Source organism: Doryrhamphus excisus, linkage group LG16, assembly GCF_037039965.1.
Source record: "Doryrhamphus excisus strain RoL-2023G ecotype Guam linkage group LG16, RoL_Dexc_Guam_v1.1, whole genome shotgun sequence".
NCBI lineage: Eukaryota > Metazoa > Chordata > Actinopteri > Syngnathiformes > Syngnathidae > Doryrhamphus > Doryrhamphus excisus.
In genome coordinates, this window is record NC_136372.1 from 449,779 (window position 1) to 474,243 (window position 24,465).

Genomic DNA, 24,465 nt, shown 5'->3' on the forward strand with positions numbered 1-24,465 from the left:
GTTGTCGTCATCGTTGTCATGGTGGTGCGGGTCGAGGGGAGTTTACGCACGCCAACATGTCAGCGCTACCTCTGGAGTGCGACTGCCCGCATCCTGTTTGCCACGAGGTCTTCTCCAGCAAGAACTCCAGCTACCAGCTTTTGAGCGTTCTCGGAGAGGGACGCTTCGGAATCGTGGCCAAGTGCCTCAACCTGAACACATCGGATCACGTGGCGGTCAAGCTGCTGAAAAGATGCAACATGAACAACTTCCTGCAGGAAGTGCAGGCTCTCCAAAGGATCCGCTTCCTGGACAAACACCGGAACAGCTTGGTGAGGTTCATAGAACACTTCATCTTCCATGACTTTCCCTGTCTGGTCTTTGAGATGCTGGACAAGAGCCTGGAGGACCTGATGACGGAGCGAAACATGACGCCGCTGAATCTGCACCAAATCCGCCCGGTCACGTCGCAGCTCCTGATGGCGTTTGAGGCCCTGCAGGCTCTCGGGATCACGCACACGGACCTGAAGCCCGACAACGTCATGCTGGTGGACCACCAACACGTGCCCTTCCGCGTCAAGCTGATCGACTTTGGCTTGGCCCACCCGATAACGTCGGTGCACGCGGGCATGACCCTGCAGGCCGAGGCCTACCGGGCCCCCGAGGTGACCCTGGGCCTCCCCCTGTCGGAGGCCATCGACATGTGGTCGCTGGGATGTACCATCGCGTACCTCTTCTTTGGCTTTGACCTCTTTGATTGCACGTCTCTCTGCAACAGCATGGAGACCATCTGCCATCTCTTTGGTCAGCCTGGAGATCATCTCCTCAACCAGGCCAAGTACACCAGCGACTACTTCACGCTGGACGCAGACCACCGATGGACCGTCATCTCGGCAGGTATGGAGCCGGCCATATCTCGGTTTAATCTCAACTCGGGCTCCACTTTTGAAGACCTGGCCATGAGGTTCCTGCAGACCACCTCCACGGTGGAGTACGACGACTGGCTGAAGTTTGTGTGTCTTCTAAGATGGCTTCTGAGCGTGGACGCCAGGAGCAGAGCCACTCCCAGGCAAGCTCTCAATCATTCTTTTCTCACCATGGCTCACCTGATGGACGACTGCTCCTACAAGGAGACCACGCTGGCCTGCATGATGGTCGCGCCCATCGACGACTACATTGCGGCTGAAGGCAGCCTTGACGAGGAGACCAACTGTATGGAGGAACTGGACGGAGAAGGGCAACCCGAGGCGGTGGTGGACTTTGACGTTGAAGACGGCGCCGACTGGTTGGTGGACGCTGACGGTCTGGTGGTTCTTGAGAGCGAGGAGGACGTTGATGTCTTGGAAGAGACTCCCGGGCTTCTCCTTCTTCATGCTGAGGTGGACCTCTGTGGTGTGCACCACCACCCCGCTGCGGCGGTGGGCCTGGATGCTGAGGAGGACCTTTATGATGGTGACATTGAATTGGCGGAGGACGATGAAGATGCTGAGAGCAGAATCGTCGGTGAGCGTTTAGCAGAGGAGGAAGCTTTACTTCCTTGATGATGGAGTCCACACCGATGATGAAGCTGCCTTCAAACGTGACCTTCTGAGTGAGGACACTGGAGGAGTCTGATGCTCCTTCATCATCCACACGCCTGATGACTTTATTTTGAAGTAAACCTTGACAAACACACAAACAAGTTATGATCTTTCCATTTGGGCATGTGGTGGTCACCTCGGACTCGGGTCCACCGAAGCATGCCCAGCCTCACGAGGACAAAACCTGAACGCAGCAGGACCAGAAGGTCTTGACAATCATTGCTCATCACATACGAGCGTCACTTGGCCATCACATCATTTTTCTGTCTTGTATTTCCTCATGTGGGCCGCGATGGCGTTGGAGATCTCCACGCTTCTTTTGTTCTGACCAAAATAGTCCACAAACTGTCCATCGGGTCCAACCAGGTACATGATGATGGTGTGGTCCACCTGAGGAGAAGATGAGGTGGGACTGAGAAGAAGCTCTTTCACCGTTTGATGCATGCTGCTTACACGCAACTCACAATGTAGTCGTTGTCTTCATCTTTGGGTCCTTGGCTGTAGTAAACCCTGTAGGACCTGGACACCTGCTCCACTTGAGCGCTGGTCCCCGTCAGGCCGATCAGCTTCGGGGAAAACTCTAGAGAACATCAGACGCGAGGAACAAAAGGTCCTGTGATCTCGTGTTTGTGCCTGAAGGCAACTCTTTGACATAATTGCCAATAAAAGGAGCAGCGACTGTATTCATGGTGGGCTGCCACCCATGAGGGACCCCGTTGGGGTGGCATCGAGTATTTGTGTACCTTTGACATACGTGGCCATGGCTTCTGGCGTGTCCCTGTCAGGGTCGATGGTGATGAGGATGGGTGTCACTTTGGGTAAGGACTTGATTTTGTCTGCACAAAGACAAAGCGGGTGTTAGTTGGCATCGCAGCCCCCCCCCCCCAATGTGCAGACCAGCAAAACCAAAACACCCACAGCAGGTCCACGCATCGCATAAATCCACTACTGCAACTAAGCGCTACACATAACACCCAACTTAAAACTTATTTCCTGATGCCCGCAAGGCATGCTGGGTAGTCCAGCATCAACAATGTGAACTACGAACAATCAAACAGGGCCACACTTTGGGCACCCCTGCTCTATACGGACTAGAACCTTCCACAGGCCGCCACCGACAGGGCGGCACGTCTTACCAAGGTCCTCCACCACCTCCATCATCTTCTCCAGCTCGTCCGGGCAGATGTCCGGACAGTGAGTGAAGCCGAAGTAGATGAGGATCCACCGGCCCAGGAAGTCCTCGCTCTTCACTTCCTTCTTGTGGTGATCCACCAGACAGAACGGCCCCCCCAGCGCCGGACGTCCTATCGACCTGTTCCTCTCCTTTTCCATCACTGCAACAGTTGAAAGCGTTAGGGAGACGTGACGCACACGTCCTGCTGCACCGCTTCACGTACTTTCTTCCTTTTCCCTCTTGAAATACTTCATCCCGCCAAGCAGCGCCCCCCCCATGGCCAAGGTGATGGCTAAAGACTTCCACGTCACAGGCTACAGGGGAAACAGTGAGGTTAGCGGTTTCATTATCGACACTTCCTCCTGCCAGTACCGTCTCTCCCTCCTTTGCAACGACCCATTCAGTGTGCAAGACAACCACTGATGAAAGGCGCTTTTATTTCATCTTTTTATGATTGTGTTTATAATAATATAATAATAATAATATGTCCCTCATGTGTGGACAGTGTGATATAAACCAATACTCCACGTCATCGCTGTCGTAGGGATGGACCTCCTAGTAGAAGATGGCCACCTGTATTCATTATTAGGATGATTATTTTACAAATGGAGCTGTCAGTGTTGGGCTGACAGCGCCCTCTGTCGGTGGCAATAACAACATCGGAGGAATTGGAGGTCGAACCTTGGTGGACTTTAGTAAAACTTACCCCAGACTTATTTGATGTGTCGTGTGGTGGAGGAGGAGGTGTGGAAAACAGTCTGGAGCTCAGATGATGTCGACATGTTGTTGCTCTGCAGGAGTGACGCTGGCTCACATGAAAAATCAATTACTTCATCCATTCATCACACTTGACTCACTCCACATTGTCAGCATCTTTGCCTTAATTGTCTTAAAGTCTTTTCGTGTAGTTGTAGTAATGTTTGTTCGTGTAGTAATGTAGTAATATGATAAATGAGCAGGTTTCAAGTATCTAGAAGATAGATAGTGAGGTATGTTTTCGATCTAGCATGTGCTAGCTTGACCTACCCGGCAGCAGGCGCTCCTTGGCGGTGAGAGCGAGTGTGTTACTCCGGTCTCTCCACGAATGACACCGTGAAGAAATCGGACTCTTTGGAAGACTTTAACGTCGCCGCCGAGCAGCGTGCGGCCAACACGGAGATGCAAAACGCTTAGTGACATGTTTCTGCACCGAAAGTTTACAAAACGGCAACACTGCATTCACCACGCTGCTCTCAAATCAGCTATTCGAGCCGCAGCAGGGCGGCAGAGCCACTTGTGCTGCTCTCAGATCAGTGAACGGGCGGACGCGGAAGAAGACTCTTCTTCTGTCTCTTGTCATCCACTTAGGTTTCTGCGCTGCCCTCTGGCGGTTGTAGGAAGAACTACATTGCTCGTGAATAGAAAAATCGAAGTCACAACACGTTTTAATACAATATTAGATTTTATACATGAAATGGATATATAATTACATATCAATTACAATTTATATATTTAAAGTATGACAATTATTCCCAGTGCAAATAATGCATATAATTACGATACAGCACAACATCTGATGCAAAATGTGTTTGTTTTCATCAGTTCTTCTCGGTGCTGTCAGTCTTCTTTGCAGTTTGCCCTCAAATTGCAGTTTTGCAGTGTGTTGGCCAGTGGGACCTGCTCTTGTTGTGGACGTGATACCAGCACACAAAGGGGAAGATGGTGATGAGGACACCTGCCGAGACTCTCAGCTTCCCCACCGCAGACCTGCCAGAGACAGACACAAGGACTGGCTTTATTTCTCCCACTAAGAAGACAAGACCGTCAACATGCTGGTGTTCACGGCACCTTCCGGAGTGGCGACACAGGAGAAGCCACACCACCGTCAACACGAGACCAGACATCTCTCTAAAGGAGAAAAAGCATCAAAGTGACTTGGATGTGTGGTCAAGGTGGTTTGAAGGGACAATATGGACCTGCCCTCCTCCTGCTGGAAGATGTCTGCCGGGTTCTCTTTAGAAAGCTTCCATCCCATCAACAGCACGACTCCACAGCACATCATCGCGTGGAGGTCAGCCACGCGTCTCCATGGCAACGTCTCTGCGGTCAACAGCAAAACAACACTGAAAAAATGACTTGTGATGTCAGACCTCGGCCACTTGAGGTCGCTGTGTGCAAGCATTCGTTGTTCCACAGCGCGCTGGAACCAGAGCGGAAGTCTCAGCGTTCACAAAAGACTGAAAAGGGTCATGTCAGCTTCTAATAATGCTGCTGGGTGTTTTATCGAGACGCCATTAGTACCCGTCACTTGGTGTCGGAGGCCAATGAGGGCACAGAGGAGCGCAGGGACGCCGTAACCGACCTACACGAACCGACACAGCAACACAGACATTGTCAGGAAAGTCCACAACTGGATTAGACTCATGTGAGGTGATGCATTTGCTGTTTGTTGTTCGCCGTTGGTTTGCTCACCATCCACAAGGCAGCGTCAGGGTCGTTGATCTGGCAGTTCAAAGTTCACAGTTACTTTCAAAGTCTCAACAAGAAGTAAGAATAGGTAGGAGAGACCGGTCGCCCACCTGCACGTAGGTGGCAAGGCCAAAGAATAAGCACATGAGGACATTGCACACCCGCCAAATGATGAGCAGCAAAGTCTTGGAGCTCACTGACGAGCCGAATCGTCTCATGCTTCAGGTCTCTGCACGCTCACGTCTCCGCCCTCACGGGACGTCAAGCTGTTCTACCAAGCACACATTGGGTTTTTATTGCCCAAGAATGAATTGACTATATCATATCATTCTGATGCATTAATTCACATCACATGATGCTTAAAATGATATTAAGTCAACTAGAAGACGTAGCTGGTGACGTAACACTGTGGGAGGCGAGTGAAGCATAGTTCTGCTGCAACCGTGTTTAAGTGTAGCCTTAATGTCGTCTTTTATTTTGAAGGCCCACTGTACAGGCTACATGGGCTATACGCTATATGCCGATGTTGGCCGAGTGTTGCCGAGTGGACCGGAAACTGCTTTTTAAATGGACGTTAAAATACTGTAACCTATAAAAGGGTGAAAAAGAATGGCAAAATACGTAGGAAACCAATAGGCAGTTTTTTCAATATTTCTTAAATTGCCAATTAACGCACATTTTAGGTACATAAAACTATCCCAAAGTTCAGTTAGTGTCACTTGTCAGCTGATCGCTGCTTGTGTCGCCTGCTGTTAGCCTAGCTTAGCCTAGCTTAGCCTAGCATAGCCTAGCCAAACTAGATGTTGTCACCGCCGCCTTTACGGGCAGCTTGTCACACCGCCTGCTAACATCGTCGGCCATTTATCACCCCCGCACCCCCCGGCAGCATCCCCGGCCTGTATGGTGGTGTGAAGCGGAAGAAGGAGAAAGAGGCCGCCGGTGCTGCTGATGGAATTTAAACCCATAACAATGGCGAGTCCCAGCCCCAACAAGTCGTCTCCGTGCGGCAGCAGCAGCGTCTCGGTGGGCGCAGCGTCGGCCAACAACCAGCAGCAAACATCTCAACACATCACAACAATCAGCAGCCTGCAAGGTGAGTTGGTCTTCTTATCGTGAAGGTGAAGGTTAGCTGTTAGCTGGGGGGGGGGGCTCGGGCTAAGAGCTGACCCCCCCATCATCGGATGTCATGGAAATAAACACCACCATAACTCGACTGACAAACGCGTCGATCCGGAGGCTCTGTGGGATGAATTTGGATGGGACACCTTCACTGGACACCAGCTCACGAAATACAAGGGAGTGGGTTCATGCTGGGGGAGTGGGTTCATGCCGGGGGAGTGGGTTCATGCTGAACGATGTCTAGCTGGGGTCTCAAACCCATGCCCAGGAGGGCCGAGACACTGCAGGTTTTCTTTCTAGCGGTCACCAAAACGGGTGATTTGAAAGATCAACACCACCTTCCACTTGACAGGAGGAGGTCATCAATGGAATCACCTGCTGGAGAGAGAACCTGCAGTGCTTCGGCCCTCCGTTGACACATGCGGTCTAGCTGCTCTGCTATGAGATCATTTCACGTCCTGTCAATCAATCAATCAATGCTAAATGTCTGATTGTAACTTCCAGACTCCAACACCTGCTGGAGATGTCAGAGTGAAACAGGTAGGATGATTTGATGTTTCTACTGCATGGCTTCATGTGATATCAGCCCACCTTTACTTGCTGGTGATCAAATCCACTTAATACACTTTGCAATCCACCCCAGTTGCATGTTGGCTTTCTTGGGCTAACAATGTTTGAATCCCAGTCATTCCACATACCAGACCTTTGTGGTACAGAACATTGCTCCTCTTCAGGGGGTCAGGGGCCAGGACCACCAGCAAATGGTGAAAAAGAGTCATTCATATACCCATAAAAATGTCTGCCCCCCGCCTCACCATTAACATGGTACGTCCCTGATGGGGGCGGGATTGGTGCACCCGTGTAATAAAGGATGGAATGATGTGGAGTAATCTTGTCTTGTGACTTCTCTCTCAATGCTGCTGACTAACTGAATGATGGTGAGCTTCCCGGCTACACTCCATATCTTCACCCCCCCACCCCCACCCCACCCCCATGTCTGCCATAATGGATGTCTCCATGTTGGTGTGCACGTGTCCACGTTCAGCCTGATAGGCAACCGTTGCCGGGGTGCAGGCGGGTGTGTTTTGTCACGTATGAAGGAAATAAACGTTGTCATGTCACCCCCAGGCTTTCAGATAAACCTGTCTGGAGCCCCCCCAAGTAAGACAAACCTCTCTTTCCTGGTAGCTTTGCTCAGCCGTCCCGACGCTCACCACTAATCCACGTCCGCGAGGCTCCAAGTGGGCTTGTGCCGACCGCTCAGTCTCTTTGCTGCAGGACAAGAAGAAGAACGGCAGACGCCCCCCCCTTCCTTTTCAGAACCTGTCTGACAAACCAAAGAGCTGCCTTTAACCCGTCCACACGGCCGAGCATGCTCAGTGGATCAGTGGACATTGAGCACCGCCACACATACTTGGCAGCCTTACGTAAGAACGCTCCACTCACAGGACACTTGATTAGGTACACCGTGGAGTGACACAAACCCCAGCTTTCTTTCTGCCGTTGATCAGTCAGAGCGGCACAAGTCCAAAGCTCCGAGCCTCTTAACTTCTCTATCTTCTTCTTCGTCTTTGGTCCTCAGTGGAAGATCTAACGACGGCACTCGCGCTTGGCTTGCGTCTTCTTTGGCCTGCATGACAAGACTATCTCTCTCTCACACACACACACACACACACACACACACACACGTTGCCAGTTGAAGCGGTTGTGTTTGGTGGAGGAGAAGCTTCTCTTGGATTGATGTCACTGAAAGACTTCTTATGACCTCCATGTTCTCATATTCCTACACAATGTTCCTCAGGACCAGCTACTCTAATGTACTGATATTATTAAGTGACGTGTTCCCCGTCTTGCCACCTGGGGGTGCTATTGAGTAGCATGTTTCTTCCGTTGTTTGGACTTTTGTGTAGATGTGCGTTGATCATCTTCCGGTGTGTGCTTCCATGCATGGACCATCTGTTCCCCCGTGCGTTGGCATGTCCTTTGCACTCACCTTTTCAGCGCTGACCTTTGCCCCGAAGCGTTTGTGAAGCAGGCTGTCTTCTCTCGGCTGCCAGGTAAACGTAAAGCCCTCAAGCTGAACTTTGCCAACCCACCCATCAAGCCCACCACCAGATTCACACTGAACACGGCCGGGCCGCCCTTCCAGAACCCGCACATGTGAGCCACCATCGCCATTTGCCGTGCATGTCGTTTTGTGTGCGCGCTGACCTCCTTGTGTGCGTTGAAGCGAGAGGCTGAGGACGCACAGCATCGAGTCCTCCGGGAAGCTGAAGATCTCCTCAGAGCAGCACTGGGACTTCACGGCCGACGACCTGAAGGACTTGGGCGAGATTGGCCGCGGGGCGTACGGCTCGGTCAACAAGATGGTGCACAAGCCCAGCAACCAGATCATGGCGGTCAAGGTGAACATCTAGACGCCGTACATGTGTTCTCTACAACGCTTGTCCTCATTAGGGTCACGACAGGCCAGGTTGATCCTGGACTGGTCACCAGCCAATCACAGGACACGTACAGTACATACATATTCTTCCACGGTATGCACTCTTCTTCTTGGTGGCCAACATCCAGCGTGTGTGTTGCAGAGGATTCGCTCCACGGTGGACGAGAAGGAGCAGAAGCAGCTGCTGATGGACCTGGACGTGGTGATGCGCAGCAGCGACTGTCCGTACATCGTGCAGTTCTACGGCGCTCTTTTCCGAGAGGTGAGGGCGACGTTGGAAGGGGGAAGGGGGCGGGGGGTGCGGGCGCTATTCATACGAAGATAAACAAAGCTGCGTTGTCTTGCAGGGCGACTGCTGGATCTGCATGGAACTCATGGCTACCTCCTTAGACAAGTTTTACAAATTTGTATATTGCTCTTTAGACGACGTCATCCCTGAGGAAATCCTGGGGAAAATAACTTTAGCTGTAAGTTGCCCCCGCGTCCCCGCCGCCAGCCGCCAAGGACCACGCTCACCTAACCTCCTTTGTCTTGGCAGACTGTGAAGGCGCTCAACCACCTAAAAGAAAACTTGAAAATAATCCACAGAGGTAGCGCACGTCTCCTTCTGCCTGTGGCCCGTAGCGTGACACGTCATGCAGCTTCTCCTTCTTCTCCTCTGTGGCAGACATCAAGCCCTCTAACATTCTTCTGGACAGAAACGGCAACATCAAACTCTGCGACTTCGGCATCAGCGGCCAGTTGGTGGACTCCATCGCCAAGACCCGGGACGCGGGATGCCGACCGTACATGGCGGTGAGCCACCTCGCTAGCACTTGTACTTGAAAAGTAGAACATAACGCATGGTGCCACTGGCCAAGGTGCCAGTTGGGACCTTTGACCGTGACTTATTTCTGGAATGTTCAGCTCTAGGCGACCATATTACCTTCCCCTTGTGACATTTGGCACTCGTTAGAAGACAACTTTTCTCTTCATATTTATTCTCATAACATTACAACTTTTTCTGAAAACTAATTTCCCCAAAATGTAAACTTTATTCATTCTTTTAGTTTTTTAGAATATTTGGACTTTATTCTTGGAAAGGTACTGCTGCAGAATGTACCAATTAAAAACCTCCATGGGCCTTAAAAGGTGTAATTGTGTCCAAAGAATAATCTATTCATGTCACTGCCCCATGACGGCGAGGGCCCCCTGCCCACATTGGACACCCCCTGCCCACATTGGACACCCCCTGCCCACATTGGACACCCCCTGCCCACATTGGACACCCCCTGCCCACATTGGACACCCCCTGCCCACATTGGACACCCCCTGCCCACATTGGACACCCCCTGCCCTCGAGGCCCCTCCTGCCGGATTCAACACAACCTCCTGAGAAACGAAGTCGACCTTTGCCAGAAACCTGATGTCATCCGGCCGAGGGTATTTTCTGTCTGCGGGGGGGGGGGGGGGGGGGGGGGGTAATGCTGACATCAGCTGAGGACACGCACCCCTCCCCCTCCTCTGCCCCCCAGCAGTTTGCCACTCTAAATTTGGCGAGGGTGCCATGAGGACAGGCGGTGCCAGTAGAGAGTGTGCGCTGCGGCGTTGTCGCCATCATTTCCCGTGAGAGCTGACGTCACAAAGATGTCTCCTGATGCTGGATGACATCAGCAGCTGATTCAGGCGCGTCACTGTGGCCCCCATGTGATATGTTGGGTGGGCCACGCCGCTATAGCATGCGGCAAGGAGCTAGCGTGCTAACGTGCACTTGAGGATGATGGGTGACGTGTATATGTGAACCGTGAGTGGAGGAAGTGAAATATGGAGTTCCTCAGGGATCATGACACGTCTGATCAGCACCCGTCGCCCCCCCCCCCCCCCCCTCCCCCTTCTTTCTTGGTGCCCTTCTGCTTGAACATGTGTGTGTATTTTTATGAAGATGTCGTGTTTGTTGCTTCCAGCCAGAGAGAATAGACCCCAGCGCATCCAGGCAAGGCTACGACGTGCGCTCTGACGTTTGGAGTTTGGGCATCACGTTGGTGAGTTTGATACAAAGCGTTCCATCTTCCTTGTCCTGAGCTCCTGAAGTCAACTTTGGAATGATCCCTTCCAGTACGAGCTGGCCACGGGCCGCTTTCCCTACCCAAAGTGGAACAGCGTGTTCGACCAGCTGACCCAGGTGGTGCGGGGCGAACCGCCCCAGCTCAGCAACTCCGAGGAGAGACGCTTCTCTCCCAAATTCATCTCCTTCGTCAACGTGTGGTGAGATGGCGTGGCATCTCTTTATAGGGCTGTCAGCAATTTAAATCGATTTAAATCTGTGCCCTTTTGACAGCCCTAGTCCAATAATTAGGTAGAACATGCCTGCCCCCTAGCGGCCTAGATGCTAACCTTCACCTTCTCATCTCCCGTTATTTCTTGAAGCCTTACCAAGGATGAGTCCAAAAGGCCCAAGTACAAAGAGCTTCTGGTGAGTGATTATTCTTAGAAGATGGACGTTGGCGTGCTGGCGCGGCCTGATGTCACCTGTTCTTAACGTGTGCACCTTCAGAAAGATCCGTTCATTCAGATGTACGAGGAGCGCTCGGTGGACGTCGCGACTTACGTGTGCAGACTTCTGGATCAGATGCCGACTTGGCCCAGCTCGCCGTCCTACATGGACTGAGCGGCCGCAAGGACAAAGACTTCATCCTGGAAAGCAAACCAAGCTCTCATGTACTCAAGACAAGCAAAGCCGATCATCTCATTCATGTCTGTAGGACACCCCCCGTCGGGTATGTTTCCACACGCCATCAGTCAGTTGAACATCAATGATGATCACAGAGTATCGACTCCTGCTGGAACCATGCTGTCATGTTGGTGTAAACGTCAGCCCAGATGCTGACCTTCTCTATGTAAGTGAGGATATAATGCTGATAGTATATTAATAAAGACTAGACAATGAAAGGAACATGGTTTCCACCTCCATACGCTAACGTGATCTTGCTTTCATATGGAGTAGCTTCGTCTGCCTTCTTCTGCCTCCACCTGTCAAGTGGCATCCCTGGGATGACAGTCCAAACACTCCATTTTCCTCCGCTTAGCCGGGCCGGTCCGGCTTCTCCTAGGAGAAGGTACCAAACAATTACTTCCATGGGGTCCCGGAGTCCTCCTCCTGGATGCTTCTCCTAGGTCTGCCCCGGGGCCCTCCTCCCGGATGGGCATGCCTATGCCTGCAACACCTCACCGTGGAGGCGTCCAGACTAGATAGCAAAGGCACCTCAGTGGGCTCCTCTCCATGTGAAGGAGCAGCTCTCTGCCTTCGCTCCTCACCCTCTTGTAAGGAGAGTCCAGGAACTCAAACACGCTGAGGTAAATGTTTGTCTAATATACTCTTAGAATATTCTTATAATATATATATGAGACACATACCCCTAGGAGGACCTGCCCACGCTATGTTGCTGTGGCTCCGTGACCTGCTGCTTTAGTTACACTGAAGGAAGACTTTTGACCAATCAGACGCCTTCATTGTCGCTATGGAAACATTCGGTCCATTCACGCACAATATTATCGTTTAACAAGAGTTTTAATTTGTCATTTTATGAACAATTTATTAATTTAATTAACTGTATTAAACATGAGACACACTACGTTTGAATATTTACCCGACTTTTGGTAAATTTGCACAAACTACCGGCATGGATCAGTATCTCCGATACGGCTTGGTTTTGTACATTACTCCTCCAATGAGGTTCAAGCCCCGCCTCCGTTCCTGAAAGAGCGGCTCTGAATGGTTAAGAGCGCATTGGTGTGCTGCAGCACAGCCTCTGACGTCATCAACAAATGCCGGAAGTGTTGTGTTGACATGTGTCTCGCAAGCAGCCTCTAAATTCTGCTTCATGTCCACAGAGAAACTTTTCTTGTGTTTTCGCCTGAACGGCGGCTGGGAAATGTTTGAGTAGGAATCCAACTGAGGAGTTTCACCTTTTTGTGTGCGACTTTATTATGAATCTGCTGAGCTCAGCCAAAGTCAAAAGTCTGCTGTCGGCTGCCCTTCCGCTGCTCGCCCGGCGTGACCGTCCACGCCATCGGGCCATCTTTCAGCTGCGTCGCTCTTTGGCCTCCGCAGGAGTTGCTGTGGACAAGATGGACAAGATGGACAAGATGGACAAGGCAGCCAGGCCCCCCAAGCAGGCCAAGCAGGGCAAGCCGCTCCGGAGGCTGAAGGCCAAGGAGAGCCGCAGCAAGCGGGGAGACCTTCACGGACCTTCCACCGTGTTCGTGCAGGTGGTCGGTGCAGGAAGCAGGGACAACGCCGCGTCGCTTTACGTCTTCTCCGAGTACAACAGGTACGCAGCCACACCCGAGAAACACGGTGGAAGTATAGCATAGTGTACTGGGCTATCTGTGTGGCACACGCTCACATCCACGGTGTGTTCAAGGACCATCGGTCCAGTCGTCGCTGGCCGAAACGCATTGAAACAGAACAAGATAAACATGCAAAAACTGTGGTGTTTCCAACTGTATATTGTGGTTTATGGTCGTGGTGGGGCACCCATGAAACCTGCTAAGATGAGGAAGACTGACGTGGTGATCAAGAAGCTTGTGTTGGTGTGCTTCTCCGTGCAGGTACTTGTTCAACTGTGGGGAAGGAACGCAGAGACTCATGCATGAACACAAGTAGGCACTCCTTTCATACACGCATCCTGATGATGATGATGGTGATGATGATGATGGCTTCCTTGTGGCAGACTGAGAGTGTCTCAACTGGACAACATCTTCCTGACCAGGATGAACTGGGAGAACGTGGGCGGCCTGTCCGGTCAGTCATTTGTCACACTTGTTGTATTTCACGCCTGCTTCCTCCTTCATGTCCACGTCACCTCCTGCAGGGATGATCCTGACCTTGAAGGACACGTGCGTCCCTGACTGCGTCCTCTCCGGACCTCCTCAGCTGGTCAGTGACTCTCAGGCTGCTCGTGTTGTTGTTGTTGTTGTTGTCGCTGGTCAAAGAAAGTGACAAGTGTTGTTTGTGGGGGAAGGAGAACTACGTGAAGGCCATCAAGACCTTCTCAGGACCGCTGGACAGCATCAAACTTTGTACGTCTTCAGCAACTTAATAATGTCTTATTTTCTTAAACGTGATTTGGTGTTTTTGTTCTTGCAGCCGTTCGTCCGTACACCGACGAGACGTACACGGACGACACCATGAGCGTCTGTCAGGTTCCTATATTTGGTCAGTAGGAGGCCTCACTCTTCTGCTGCCCTGTCAGATGTCTCCTGTGTCAACTTCTTCTTCTCCGGCTTTGCCAGCAGTGACGCCTGAAGGCAGCCGCTCATCGGGGAAAAGGCCCCCGCCAAGACCCGCCTCCCCCAGCAGCAGAGAGCAAGCAGGTGACTTCCTGTTGTGTGTTGATGGGAAAAGAAGGTTTGATCCTTTGTTTTCTTTTCATGGAGGAGACCTTCAGCAAGCAACGAGAGATGCTTCTCTGGTGGTCGCCTTTATCTGCAAAGTAGGTCAGCCTCTCCTCCTTAGCACTTTCTCTTTAAAACAACTCACCCGTGTGTGTGTGTGTGTGTGTGTGTGTGTGTGTGTGTGTGTGTGTGTCAGCTTCATCCCAAGAAAGGAAACTTCCTGGTGGCCGAGGCCAAGGAACTTGGACTTCCTGTGTGAGTCATTACGTCCCCTGGCAGCACAGCAAACATTCATCTCGCTTTTAAACTCAAAGATATGTTTCTGTTGTAGCGGCACGGCGGCCATCGGGCCGCTCATCACCGCCCTGAAGAGTGGGAGGAGCATCACGTATGGCGGCCAAGAGGTGCGTGTTTGTACTTCCAGCCATCCCTGGCTGCATTGCGGCTCGTGCATCACACCATCCTTCGTCCATGTTCCCAAAATACTCCAAGTTAGCCTCAATGTACCTGCTACTACACGCCCACAGCATGGATACAGCCCCCCTTTCTGGGCCCAATAGGCGTGACCTGCATCAGCTCATGTCCCATAGAAGGATTGTGGATTTGTGAATGTAGTATTCTACATTGGCCACTAGATGGCAGTAATTGTTTGGTACAGAAGGCACCATAATATACATCATATAATACTCATAACAACACTGGTCTTATTTTCTCTTATTAGTATTGGCTAATAGGCATGTGGGGGTGACTATAGGGGTGTTGTTTCATGTCTACAGGGCTCTAGTAATATTCATTCATTTTCTATCGCTTATCCTCGCCTGTACTTCTGTATAAGTGACGAGTAAAGGCTCGTCCAAATGTACATATCTCTAACAGTAGGCTCCGCCCTCTAAGCGTTGCCGCTCTCCTTCAGATCCGCCCAGAGCAGGTGTGCACGCCCACTGACCCCGGACCAGTCTTTGTGGTGGTGGAGTGTCCATCAGAGGACTTTGTGCAGCCCCTTTGGGACAGTCAGCACATGGCAAGGTCAGATGTTTTCCACAGGACAATGATCTATCTGTGGCAGTGGGGGGTCATAATGGGCCATGGGGCTTTGGTACGATATGTGCTGTAAGATCAGACTCTCCAACAGTCTCTTGACTCAATCACTTGCTAGTTTTGTGGAGCTAGCGTGTCTGGAGGGGTGTGGAATATCCCTCCTGCTACATCTTTTTATTCCCTGCCAGCGCAGGTGTGCTCCAACAAGGGCCCGCAGGTAACGGCAAATATTTGTGACCTCGCCTCCAGGTATCAACACGGGGGGGGCGAGGACCCTCCCGCCCTGGTGGTGCACATGACTCCGGAGTCGGTGCTGAAGACGGATCGGTACCAGAAGTGGATGGGGAGGTCTGCGCCCTCAACCTGGCCTCCGCTTGGACTTCCTGCCTTCCATGACCCTTGACCTCCTGATCCATCCGCAGGTTCCCGCCCACGACGGAACACCTGATCCTCAACGAGCACGCCAGCTCCGCCCACAACATCCGCAGCCACAAGATCCAAGCCCAGCTCAACATGATCCACCCGAAGATCTTTCCAGAACTCCGGTCTTGGCGAGCTCAGGTGGCTTTCCGTACGTCACATCAGACAGGCTGACTCTAACCACCAGTACCTTTTGCGTTGTCATGGCGACTCAGGAGCCTCAGGCTGATCTCCGGCCGTCCGACGTGCGAGCCGAATGTCTTCTCAGGTTCCAGCTGCGACCCGTCGTGGAGTGGCAGAGGTCAGCGTGACCTTCATCAATCCCAGGTGGCCATATTGGCCTCCTCGTCACCTTGCCTGTGTTGTCCTCCATTAGAGACGCCGTCCCCGCCTGCAACAGTGAGGACTTTGTCAAAGAAGCCTTCCACGTCCCCAACTTCCTGCAGGAAGTGGAGAAAATCCGCTCCAGCGGCGCTACAGAACCATCTGGTGGGTTTGGAGAGACCAAGCAATTGTTCCGTTTGCTCCTTCTCCATGGAATGTTCTTTGTCTCCTTGCCTCAGGACAAGCGGACTATCCTGAGCTGGTCTTCCTGGGAACAGGATCCGCTCTGCCAATGAAGATCAGGAACGTCAGCGCCACGTTGGTCAACATCAGGTTAGCGTCAGCTGGGACGTTCCTTCCCACTCTTCCTGCTGCGTGAAGGTTGCAGTCACATGTTCTCCGTGCTCTCCCAGCCCGACTCAGTCGCTCCTGTTGGACTGCGGTGAGGGAACCTTCGGTCAGCTCTGCAGACACTACGGCGACGGCGTGGACGAGGTGCTGTCCAAGATCTCCACCATCTTCGTGTCACACATGCACGCCGACCATCACACGGTCCGATCCGTCAATCACAAATCAGCCGGTCTGAAGAACAGTTGGTGAACTTCTGACCAGAAGCTTGTCTGTGCAGGGCCTCCTCAAGTTGCTGTACCAGAGAGAACGGGCGCTGGTACGTCACGACCCTGCTTTCCTTCTACGGGCGCCGCTTTGCTGCCATTTTATGGCGTGGACGTGCAGCTGCTACACGTCTCTTTCGCTCTCAATTTCCAGGGTGTGGCTTCTCTGCTGGGAATGATGCTATGCTTGGAAGTTCAAATCAAAACATAATGGAGTCGCCCATGAGCGCTTTAGACGCTTCTTGTTCTCCGATGTCTCCAATGGCCGCCCTCTTGTGGCGACCAAACAAATGTACGCTACTGGAAACCTAATTGGACGTGTGTGTCAGGTGACTTTAGGGAAGGCGTGGAGTCGTGTCTCCCTGCTGGCGCCTGCAGACATGATGACCTGGCTGAGGCAGTACCACCACGGCTGTGAGGAGATCCTCCACCACATCAGGTTGGCACCTGGTACCCACCTGCGCCCCCATGAGACGGGATGGATCGTCACCTGCTCTCGTCTCTTCCAGCTTCATCTCAAACGACGTCCTCCGCTGGAAAGCCGACGCGCCGAGGACGCAGGCATCCATCCAAGCGATGCTGAAGAACAACAACCTGGAGAAGGTCTGCTTGGACCGTCGGTGCCGGCGTCCTCCTAGCACCATGACGGTCCTCACTGTGCGTGTTTCAGTTCCAGACATGCACGGTGCGCCACTGTAAGAACGCCTTCGCCTGCAGCTTCACTCACCAGTCAGGATGGAAGCTGGTCTTCTCTGGAGACACCATGCCCTGCGACGCCTTGGTGCACATGGGTGAGTCCGCCTTCCTCAACGTTTGTAAAGCGTCCATGGTCCATCTGGTGGCTTCATCCACCGCTCGGGACAGGAAGTGCATGATTCCGCTCTCTGACTGCAGGGAAGAACGCCACCCTGCTGATCCACGAGGCCACGCTGGAGGACGGCATGGAGGAGGAAGCGGTGGAAAAACGCCACAGGTGAGGACAAAGTGGACACCACCGGATGAAGATAACCGATGGTGTCCTCTGAACAGCACGACGTCTCAGGCGATCGACGTCGGCATGAGGATGGAGGCGGACTTCATCATGTTGAACCACTTCAGCCAGCGCTACGCCAAGATCCCGCTCTTCAGCGAGGACTTCACCGAGCGCGTGGGAATCTCCTTCGACCACATGCGGGTGAGCCCACGCCCACGGCGACGTCGTGTTTTTCCAAAGGTGCCCTCCTCCTGTCTGTGACGAGCTGTGTTGTGTTCAGGTTCGTCTCGGAGACTTGAAAGTCCTTCCCGGGCTCGTACCGGCACTGAAGAGCCTCTTTGCCGAGGAGCTGGAGGAGATGGAGGAGAGGCGAGAACGAAGAGAGCTGAAACAGCAGCGAGCCGTTGACTCCGACGTCACGGTCGAGATGAAGGAGGTCCAAAGGGGCCACGGCGGCAAGCGGGACCAGGAGGACGCGGTGACTCTGGAAAGCAAAAGACTGAAACGCCACTGACTGACTTATTTTCAGTTATTTCATGCAAAATGGACATTTGGATTTGTATTTAATTTTAATGAAGTAGTGTTTTGTTCTCCTTTAAATAAACTAAAGTGGCGCCACGTGTCTGCGCCTCACTTTTGTCTTGTTACTGCTGAAGATCAGCCAGGCTGACAGCACTAATTTGGTTTTATTGTTTGTTTGCTAACCTGTAAACATTATTAGTCTGTGATTTCCATTGCATTTATTCTTTAATGACAATTCCTAACAAACATCCTTCTAACTAGCTGAATTATTATCAATTATGATGCTCACTGATGACACTTTCATCTGGCAGACGATCGAGGAGTTGATAAATTCACTCAGGCGCTCCGGTCACCTCTTTTGGGTCCTCTTGGGTCGTCGTCTCACAGACGCTTGGCTGTTGCCATCATTAGCGATTTGCTAATCATGCTAAGGTTGTTAAGTATTTATGGTGAGCGGGGGGGGCACAGTAGGAGCAGCAAACCCTGAGGTACAAAGTATTAGTTAACCTAATAACACAATTATGATTTTTGTATCAAACATGTTAGCCGAGCTTAGCTATTAGCTATCCAGGTGGGAAACAAACCAACAAATCCTGCTAACATCATTGATCAACTGCTGAATTCATCATAAAATGAGTAAATATGACTAATTGTCTTCATGTAAATGAGAAAACCAACAAAAATGTCGCGTTCCATTTCTTTTGATTGTTGAGTGTTTTTTTGCTGAGTTGTTCTCCGATGTTACTTCCTGGTCCCGGGAGTGGGCGGAGCCACGGGACACACCTGCAGTCAATCTAGTTAATTACCACAGCACTTCGGCTCAGCTTCTGTTGGTTGCAGTTGCCAGTTTGAGTCCCTTTGCTAAGCTCTCCTTGTTTTGTTTTTTTTCTCTCGTCATCTGGTGGCTTCGCTCGACACCTTTGCAGCACTCCGAGTTTTTCTTGCCCCCCTCGGCCGCCGTCCTGATTGGCCAGCAGGATTTTTGTGAGTCAAATAAAGCCAAAGGACCACTGTGGCTTCTCCTGTGCATGCTGAGGCCAAAGGTCAAAGAAGCCGGGATTTTAACAGTCTGTTTCTCCTCCAGCCGAGGTGCGGTACCAGGACACCTCCGTCTCTGTCCACATGGGGGCGGTAGAGAACCACGAGAAAAAACCTCCACGCCGTGACGCAACCCAGCACCAGAGTGACGTCAGAGTTGGGGAACGTTGGCTAGGTTAGTGTCATGTACCCAAGTGAGTCTTGTCAGGCGTGCTCGTTCTGATTGGCAGGCCTGCGTGTGATGTTTGATTTCCCACGGCTGACCTTTCAATTAGTGAGCGAAAAGGGAGGCAGGAGGAGGCCACGGTCGTCTGCTCTCCTGCCTTGTCCTTCTTATCTTCCCGTTTGCGTCCCAGCGTGTCCATCCCACGGCTCCTAGCTAAGACTTGAGCAGCACAGCTGCCCCCTCGCTAATGTGCGGCTGATTCAAACGGGACTTTTCAGAGATGAGCTGTTTTCTGAGGCGTGAAGCCGTCAGATGGAGACGCTTGGAGACTCCTTAAAAGGTCTTGATTGCCAGCAAGGTCACCTAAACGATAAGCGGCTTTGCGAAACGCCGCCTTGATAGACCCCATCATCCCGCCAAGAGGCGCTATCTCGGAGTATTTATCCTAAATTTAGGAAAGCAGCTGTGGCTTCATGCTCGGCGCTCTGACATGATGGATGGATTTCACCAGCTGAGCTGATATTTATGGTCCAGCACGGAGGAACTTGCTGCTCCTTCAGGAGCCAGCAAACGTGGATTTCACCTGTACGGGAAGCGTCTGTGTTTGCCCTCCTTTACATGCTTAGCCCGCCGGGATGTTACAGTAGATCCTCCATCTGGGCTGGATCGCAAACATCTGGCATAAATATGCCAAAGTATTTGATTTTAAAAAAAACAACAAAAAAACCTTGGTGTGTAGAACATCAGTAGGATTCCTTATTTTTAAATGGTATTTCCAGCATAGAGCACTTGTTTACCACCACCTAAATATGCTTTTTAACATGACTAGAGCCCTCTAGACATGACCTAGCACCCCTATGGTCAGCCTTACACTCGTATTAGCCAATATAATAGACTTAAGGGAAAATAAGACCTAGAAAACCTGTTTACCACCTTCTAAATAACACGACTAGAGCCCTCCAGACATGACCTAGCACCCCTATGGTCAGCCTTATACTGACATTAGCCAATATAATAGACTCAAGGGAAAATGAGACCTAGAAAACCTGTTTACCACCTTCTAAATAACACGACTAGAGCCCTCCAGACATGACCTAGCACCCCTATGGTCAGCCTTATACTGACATTAGCCAATATAATAGACTTAAGGGAAAATAAGACCTAGAAAACCTGTTTACCACCTTCTAAATAACATGACTAGAGCCCTCCAGACATGACCTAGCACCCCTATGGTCAGCCTTATACTGACATTAGCCAATATAATAGACTCAAGGGAAAATAGGACCTAGAAAACCTGTTTACCACCTTCTAAATAACACGACTAGAGCCCTCCAGACATGACCTAGCACCCCTATGGTCAGCCTTATACTGACATTAGCCAATATAAAAGACTTTAGGGCAAATGAGACCTAGAAAACCTGTTTACCACCTTCTAAATAACACGACTAGAGCCCTCCAGACATGACCTAGCACCCCTATGGTAAGCCTTATACTGACATTAGCCAATATAAAAGACTTTAGGGAAAATGAGACCTAGAAAACCTGTTTACCACCTTCTAAATAACATGACTAGAGTCCTCCAGACATGAACTAGCACCCCGTGAAGGTGAAGGTAGGGCGGGCCCGGCGTCCACGGGCCCCGGGATGTGAGTACAGGAGCCTGCATGCGCACGTTAAGACTTTTTGCCGTGTGCTCTTGCGGTGCGTCAGCCTGACGAAGGATCCCTCTGCTTCAGAAGAAGACTTTTATTTGCTGGTCCTCCTCCACGTTCACTTCACCTTCAGGCGGACCTGAAGGTAGCATGGAACCTTCCACTTCTCCTCCGAGTAGACCAAGGAGAGGCTGGGCTCTCCGACTTGGAGAAAGAAAGACGGACAGACAAAGACCACCTTTGTTGGGCGGCGAGCAGAAGAGAGGCGGGATAAGACGGAAAGCGGAGATAACATCAGTTAGCAGGGAAGGCGGGAGACAAAGACGGATTGGTCTTATCGTCCTAAACAGCAACACGGCTGACGGCTTGATGGAGGAAGTCCTGGGATAATTAACACCTTGGGGGGGGGGCAGACGGGAAAGGACAAATACCCAAGTCCTCACTGACCATTCACACGCCCCACACAGGACAACTGTACTATGTTGGCATGCCACCCTATGTCCTATGTCCTACATCCTACATCCTATATCCTATATCCTGTAGTCTACCCTATCCTTTAGCCTAGGCTGTCCTACGCTATTTTGTCCTATGGTCAAGGGTAGTGTGTCCTAGATCAGGGCTGGCCTGACCTGACCCAGCGTGGACCCCCCCAGGTAGGAATGAATCTCCCCCCATGGTGAACATGGACTTCATTTTTAATCAAATGTAATAATCCTAACATTTCCATGTTCTTTTATTTCTATTCTTCAATCATCTTTATACATCGGCTACTGATAATAGTATCATTTTATTCATCTAGTATTGTACCTTTTCTCCAAAAATGGAAACTGTTTGGGGGGGGGGGGGGGGTGCACAACCATCCACTGCTAAAATCATTTATCCTTGTAATATTATCCGGTTATTCTTACGCAATGGCCTCTTTCTGCTCATATCTGGCATGTTCTTGATCGCTGCCATTTGCTGGCACCAGGCAGGGTGGATAGCCTGGGATAGGCTCCAGCAAGCCCCCCCCCCCCCCCCCCCCCCCCCAGCAAGGATAAGCGGCATTATGGATGGACGGGTGTTCTTTATTATTCTTTCCCAGGTCTCCATTCAGGAGAAACAAACGGACTTTAGCTGAGCTCAGGCTTCCGGTGCTGATGAATTGGTGGCCACTTATTATTGTCTTGCAGGGAGGATATCAGCCTCGCCCCCCCATAAATCGCCCCCCGTGTCCTTCTGGAAATTTATTGCACGCTGCAAAACTTTTACTGCCGCCCTGGACACTTTATTCTGGGGGGGCCATCAGTTCCCAGTTGGCACCTGGTTGGTTTGCTGATGTGTCGCTAATTGGACGGGGCTCCTCAGTGGGCGCTCCAGTCACCCGTGGAAAGATGGCCGCCTGATGACGGCAGTGGAAGCGCCACAGTCACCCGTGGAAGGAAGTCATGGTTTCCGTGCAAACATTCCAACCCTGGCCCTGATGGCGCTTTTTCCACGGAAGCAGAGATCTTCCACGGAGACATCTCCTCCTCCTCCCAGTAACATTTCTTCATCAGATATGGAAGGGAGCGGAAGCCGGCCACAAAGCTTTCTAGATCTTCCACAATCTCCACCTGCTCCCGCTGGAATTCCTCAGCTTTCCAAAACGCTCTTTATTTATTCCACCCGGGGCCCCCTCTGGGCACGCCCACTCTGCTGTGATTGGTCCCACTCAGCTTGAACCGGGGCACGCCCATATGAGGAAGTGGTCTCAGACATTAATAGGTGAGGAAACGACAGTCATTATCATGGATGCACAAAGGAAGACATGATGGGGGCGGGGGGCACGTAGTAACACATGAAGGGGTGGCCACATAGTCGTTGTTGCTTAGCAACAACATAGTTGGAATGAAACGAATCGTCACGTTGAAACCTGGTCTGGTGTGTCGTCCCGCCTGACCCCCCCTCCAAGAAGAGCACAGTGGCACACATGGCGGTTCCACCGGCCCCCCCAACAAAAATCCCTCACATCGTACGATGAGCACGCAGCCTCATGGGTCTCCTCCGAGCAGACGCCTTCTGGTCACCGGAGTGCAGGACAAGCCAGAAGGTTCCTAGCGGAGACGTCTTAGTGAGGCTGCGTGTCATTGGCCATCCTCATCAGGCCCCTTTCTCCCGTCTCCTAATTTGCCGTGTTTCCCGGCCCTAATGGGCCCCGCAGGCCGCTAATGGCCACGTTGCTGCATAGCTGCACTTCCTGTCATCTCCTGGCTGCCTCATTATTCCTCCCCTGCTCTGGGCCGGGCGGCGCTCCATGCTGGTCAATAGCTGCTGCCGGAGTCGGGATGAATGGATCATCTCCGGGGAAACCGAAACTAGACCAAAGCCTTCCCGGGTGCCGACCTCCTAATTAAGTTGGCACATCAAATCTCTGCTGTTGGGCTGGGGGGGGTCGGGATGGTTCATGGGTTGGGGGCTTGGTGACCTCATCAGGGACACCTTTGGGCCCCCCCCAAAATACTGACATGAAGTAGCGCCCCCCACCCCATTCCTTCCTGGTGAGGTGGAAGCCGTCATGGAACCTTCAAACGTACCCCAAACGTTACAGCATAGCTCGCCCTCTTCCTGCTTTGAGCACGTAAGCCACGCCCTCTTTGTCAGCTAGCAGGGACCACGTCTAGCGCCGGGTGTGTGTGTGTGTGTGTGTGTGCGTGTGTGTGTGTGTGCACATGGCAGTAACCTGCTCTGGTACACATAGGGCCTGTACAGCTGTTGCCATGGCGATGTGTCCCGCAAAGCACGATGACGCAGTCAGCGTGACCTGGGTCGGCCGTGCGATGACACCAATTGGCCGGACGTGAGCGAGGCCGGGGTGATGCGGTCCCGCCATCCAATGCAAGCGGTGGCGCGATGCGTCGGATTGGCCGGGCAGATGCAGCGCATTCCCGCGAGATGCAGCGCTTGTTAGCTGAGCCCGCAGGAAGCGTGCGGTGCATGGGAGCGGCACGCTGGTCTTCGTGATGCATCACCCGGCACCCATGCACATAAGAGAACCAGCACAGCTCAGGGTAACCCAGAGGGCGAACCCCAGAGGGCGGACACCAGCATGCTGCGTTCCAGTGGATCATAAAGACGTTAGAGACATAAAGTCCTTGAAGCCATCTGACCTCTCTGGTAGAGACCATACCGACGAGCAGGGAGGGGCGCGTGCGAGTACCCCCGTGTCTCCTGGGACGTAGAAGTAGGGGGTGCTGTGATCCATTTGCCAGCTTCTCAGGCAGCCTTGATGTGCCGATGAAGGTCTGGTGTGCAGGAAGTGCAGGGATGACGTGTCGGCGCCATGGCAGCAAATGTCCCCTCCACTCATCCCCTTGTGGGACGCCATCACTCATCACATTGTGCAAATGTGACACTTCCTCTGCTTGGCGTGATGGCGAGCGTGAAGCTCATAGTCCATCCTTTGTGTCTGTGCTCAGTGCCAGCGTCCCTGGGGAGGCGGCGTGGGCGCTCCGTGACGTCCACGTCCTGCTCAAGGTCGCCCGAGGTAACCGAGGAGCCTTTGACGCTAGAACCTCACCCGGCAGGATCAACAGATGATGGGTGAGGCAGGTCCCCCCCCCCCAAAAATAGAGCCCTGA

The 24,465-nt window shown here is 52.1% G+C and overlaps 4 protein-coding genes across 12 annotated transcripts; 2 read left to right on the top strand and 2 right to left on the bottom strand.

Moving 5' to 3' along the window:
• Nucleotides 1-1,509: 1,509 nt before the first annotated feature.
• Nucleotides 1,510-4,027, bottom strand: sco1 (synthesis of cytochrome C oxidase 1). The gene is made up of 7 exons (XM_058048591.2): nt 3,760-4,027; nt 3,440-3,538; nt 2,957-3,047; nt 2,696-2,893; nt 2,303-2,395; nt 2,024-2,139; nt 1,510-1,949 (listed from the first exon to the last, which is right to left on the bottom strand). Exons 1-7 carry the CDS (start codon nt 3,949-3,951, stop codon nt 1,815-1,817), a joined length of 924 nt encoding a protein of 307 aa, XP_057904574.2. The 5' UTR covers nt 3,952-4,027; the 3' UTR covers nt 1,510-1,814.
• Nucleotides 4,028-4,157: 130 nt separating this feature from the next.
• tmem220 (transmembrane protein 220) lies at nt 4,158-6,032 on the bottom strand. The gene is made up of 6 exons (XM_058048616.2): nt 5,292-6,032; nt 5,185-5,214; nt 5,014-5,074; nt 4,689-4,812; nt 4,561-4,620; nt 4,158-4,479 (listed from the first exon to the last, which is right to left on the bottom strand). Exons 1-6 carry the CDS (start codon nt 5,397-5,399, stop codon nt 4,353-4,355), a joined length of 510 nt encoding a protein of 169 aa, XP_057904599.2. The 5' UTR covers nt 5,400-6,032; the 3' UTR covers nt 4,158-4,352.
• On the top strand, nt 4,930-11,693 carry map2k4a (mitogen-activated protein kinase kinase 4a). Of its 4 annotated transcripts, XM_058048527.2 has the most exons (13): nt 4,930-6,274; nt 6,805-6,840; nt 7,429-7,461; nt 8,358-8,460; nt 8,531-8,705; nt 8,886-9,005; nt 9,091-9,210; nt 9,282-9,333; nt 9,411-9,538; nt 10,687-10,764; nt 10,839-10,987; nt 11,150-11,195; nt 11,277-11,693. In XM_058048527.2, the coding sequence occupies exons 1-13, from the start codon at nt 6,130-6,132 to the stop codon at nt 11,388-11,390; spliced, it is 1,299 nt and encodes a 432-aa protein (XP_057904510.2). In that variant the 5' UTR covers nt 4,930-6,129; the 3' UTR covers nt 11,391-11,693. The 4 variants fall into 4 exon arrangements, with proteins under 4 accessions (XP_057904510.2, XP_057904512.2, XP_057904513.2 ...); XM_058048529.2 differs by lacking the exon at nt 7,429-7,461 and having other exon boundaries at nt 4,931-6,274; XM_058048530.2 differs by lacking the exon at nt 7,429-7,461 and having other exon boundaries at nt 4,931-6,274; nt 8,370-8,460.
• A 795-nt stretch (nt 11,694-12,488) lies between these two features.
• elac2 (elaC ribonuclease Z 2) lies at nt 12,489-18,110 on the top strand. 6 transcript variants are annotated; one of them, XM_078797532.1, is made up of 24 exons: nt 12,490-13,053; nt 13,334-13,384; nt 13,456-13,526; nt 13,597-13,661; nt 13,747-13,804; nt 13,872-13,940; nt 14,018-14,098; nt 14,162-14,217; nt 14,316-14,374; nt 14,451-14,523; nt 15,033-15,145; nt 15,407-15,505; nt 15,580-15,718; nt 15,793-15,878; nt 15,954-16,066; nt 16,141-16,234; nt 16,315-16,453; nt 16,530-16,568; nt 16,845-16,954; nt 17,025-17,118; nt 17,186-17,306; nt 17,410-17,488; nt 17,545-17,689; nt 17,769-18,110. In XM_078797532.1, exons 1-24 carry the CDS (start codon nt 12,710-12,712, stop codon nt 18,000-18,002), a joined length of 2,532 nt encoding a protein of 843 aa, XP_078653658.1. In that variant the 5' UTR covers nt 12,490-12,709; the 3' UTR covers nt 18,003-18,110. The 6 variants fall into 6 exon arrangements, with proteins under 6 accessions (XP_078653655.1, XP_078653657.1, XP_078653658.1 ...); XM_078797534.1 differs by having other exon boundaries at nt 14,021-14,098; XM_078797535.1 differs by having other exon boundaries at nt 14,021-14,098; nt 14,165-14,217.
• Nucleotides 18,111-24,465: the final 6,355 nt, after the last annotated feature.

Excerpts from the sequence above, each read along its gene's own strand:
- map2k4a (XM_058048527.2), top strand. The coding sequence starts at position 6,130 with ATGGAATTTAAACCCATAACAATGGCGAGTCCCAGCCCCAACAAGTCG. Across the intron at positions 6,275-6,804 it reads AACAATCAGCAGCCTGCAAG|ACTCCAACACCTGCTGGAGA; the intron begins GTGAGTTGGTCT and ends TGTAACTTCCAG. Across the intron at positions 9,211-9,281 it reads TGGGGAAAATAACTTTAGCT|ACTGTGAAGGCGCTCAACCA; the intron begins GTAAGTTGCCCC and ends TTGTCTTGGCAG.
- tmem220 (XM_058048616.2), bottom strand. The coding sequence starts at position 5,399 with ATGAGACGATTCGGCTCGTCAGTGAGCTCCAAGACTTTGCTGCTCATC. Across the intron at positions 5,215-5,291 it reads GCCTTGCCACCTACGTGCAG|ATCAACGACCCTGACGCTGC; the intron begins GTGGGCGACCGG and ends TTGAACTGCCAG. Across the intron at positions 5,075-5,184 it reads CTGACGCTGCCTTGTGGATG|GTCGGTTACGGCGTCCCTGC; the intron begins GTGAGCAAACCA and ends CGGTTCGTGTAG.
- sco1 (XM_058048591.2), bottom strand. The coding sequence starts at position 3,951 with ATGCAGTGTTGCCGTTTTGTAAACTTTCGGTGCAGAAACATGTCACTA. Across the intron at positions 3,048-3,439 it reads ACACATCAAATAAGTCTGGG|CCTGTGACGTGGAAGTCTTT; the intron begins GTAAGTTTTACT and ends TTTCCCCTGTAG. Across the intron at positions 1,950-2,023 it reads ATGAAGACAACGACTACATT|GTGGACCACACCATCATCAT; the intron begins GTGAGTTGCGTG and ends TCTTCTCCTCAG.
- elac2 (XM_078797529.1), top strand. The coding sequence starts at position 12,710 with ATGAATCTGCTGAGCTCAGCCAAAGTCAAAAGTCTGCTGTCGGCTGCC. Across the intron at positions 14,218-14,315 it reads TGGTCGCCTTTATCTGCAAA|CTTCATCCCAAGAAAGGAAA; the intron begins GTAGGTCAGCCT and ends TGTGTGTGTCAG. Across the intron at positions 16,067-16,140 it reads CGGCGCTACAGAACCATCTG|GACAAGCGGACTATCCTGAG; the intron begins GTGGGTTTGGAG and ends TCCTTGCCTCAG.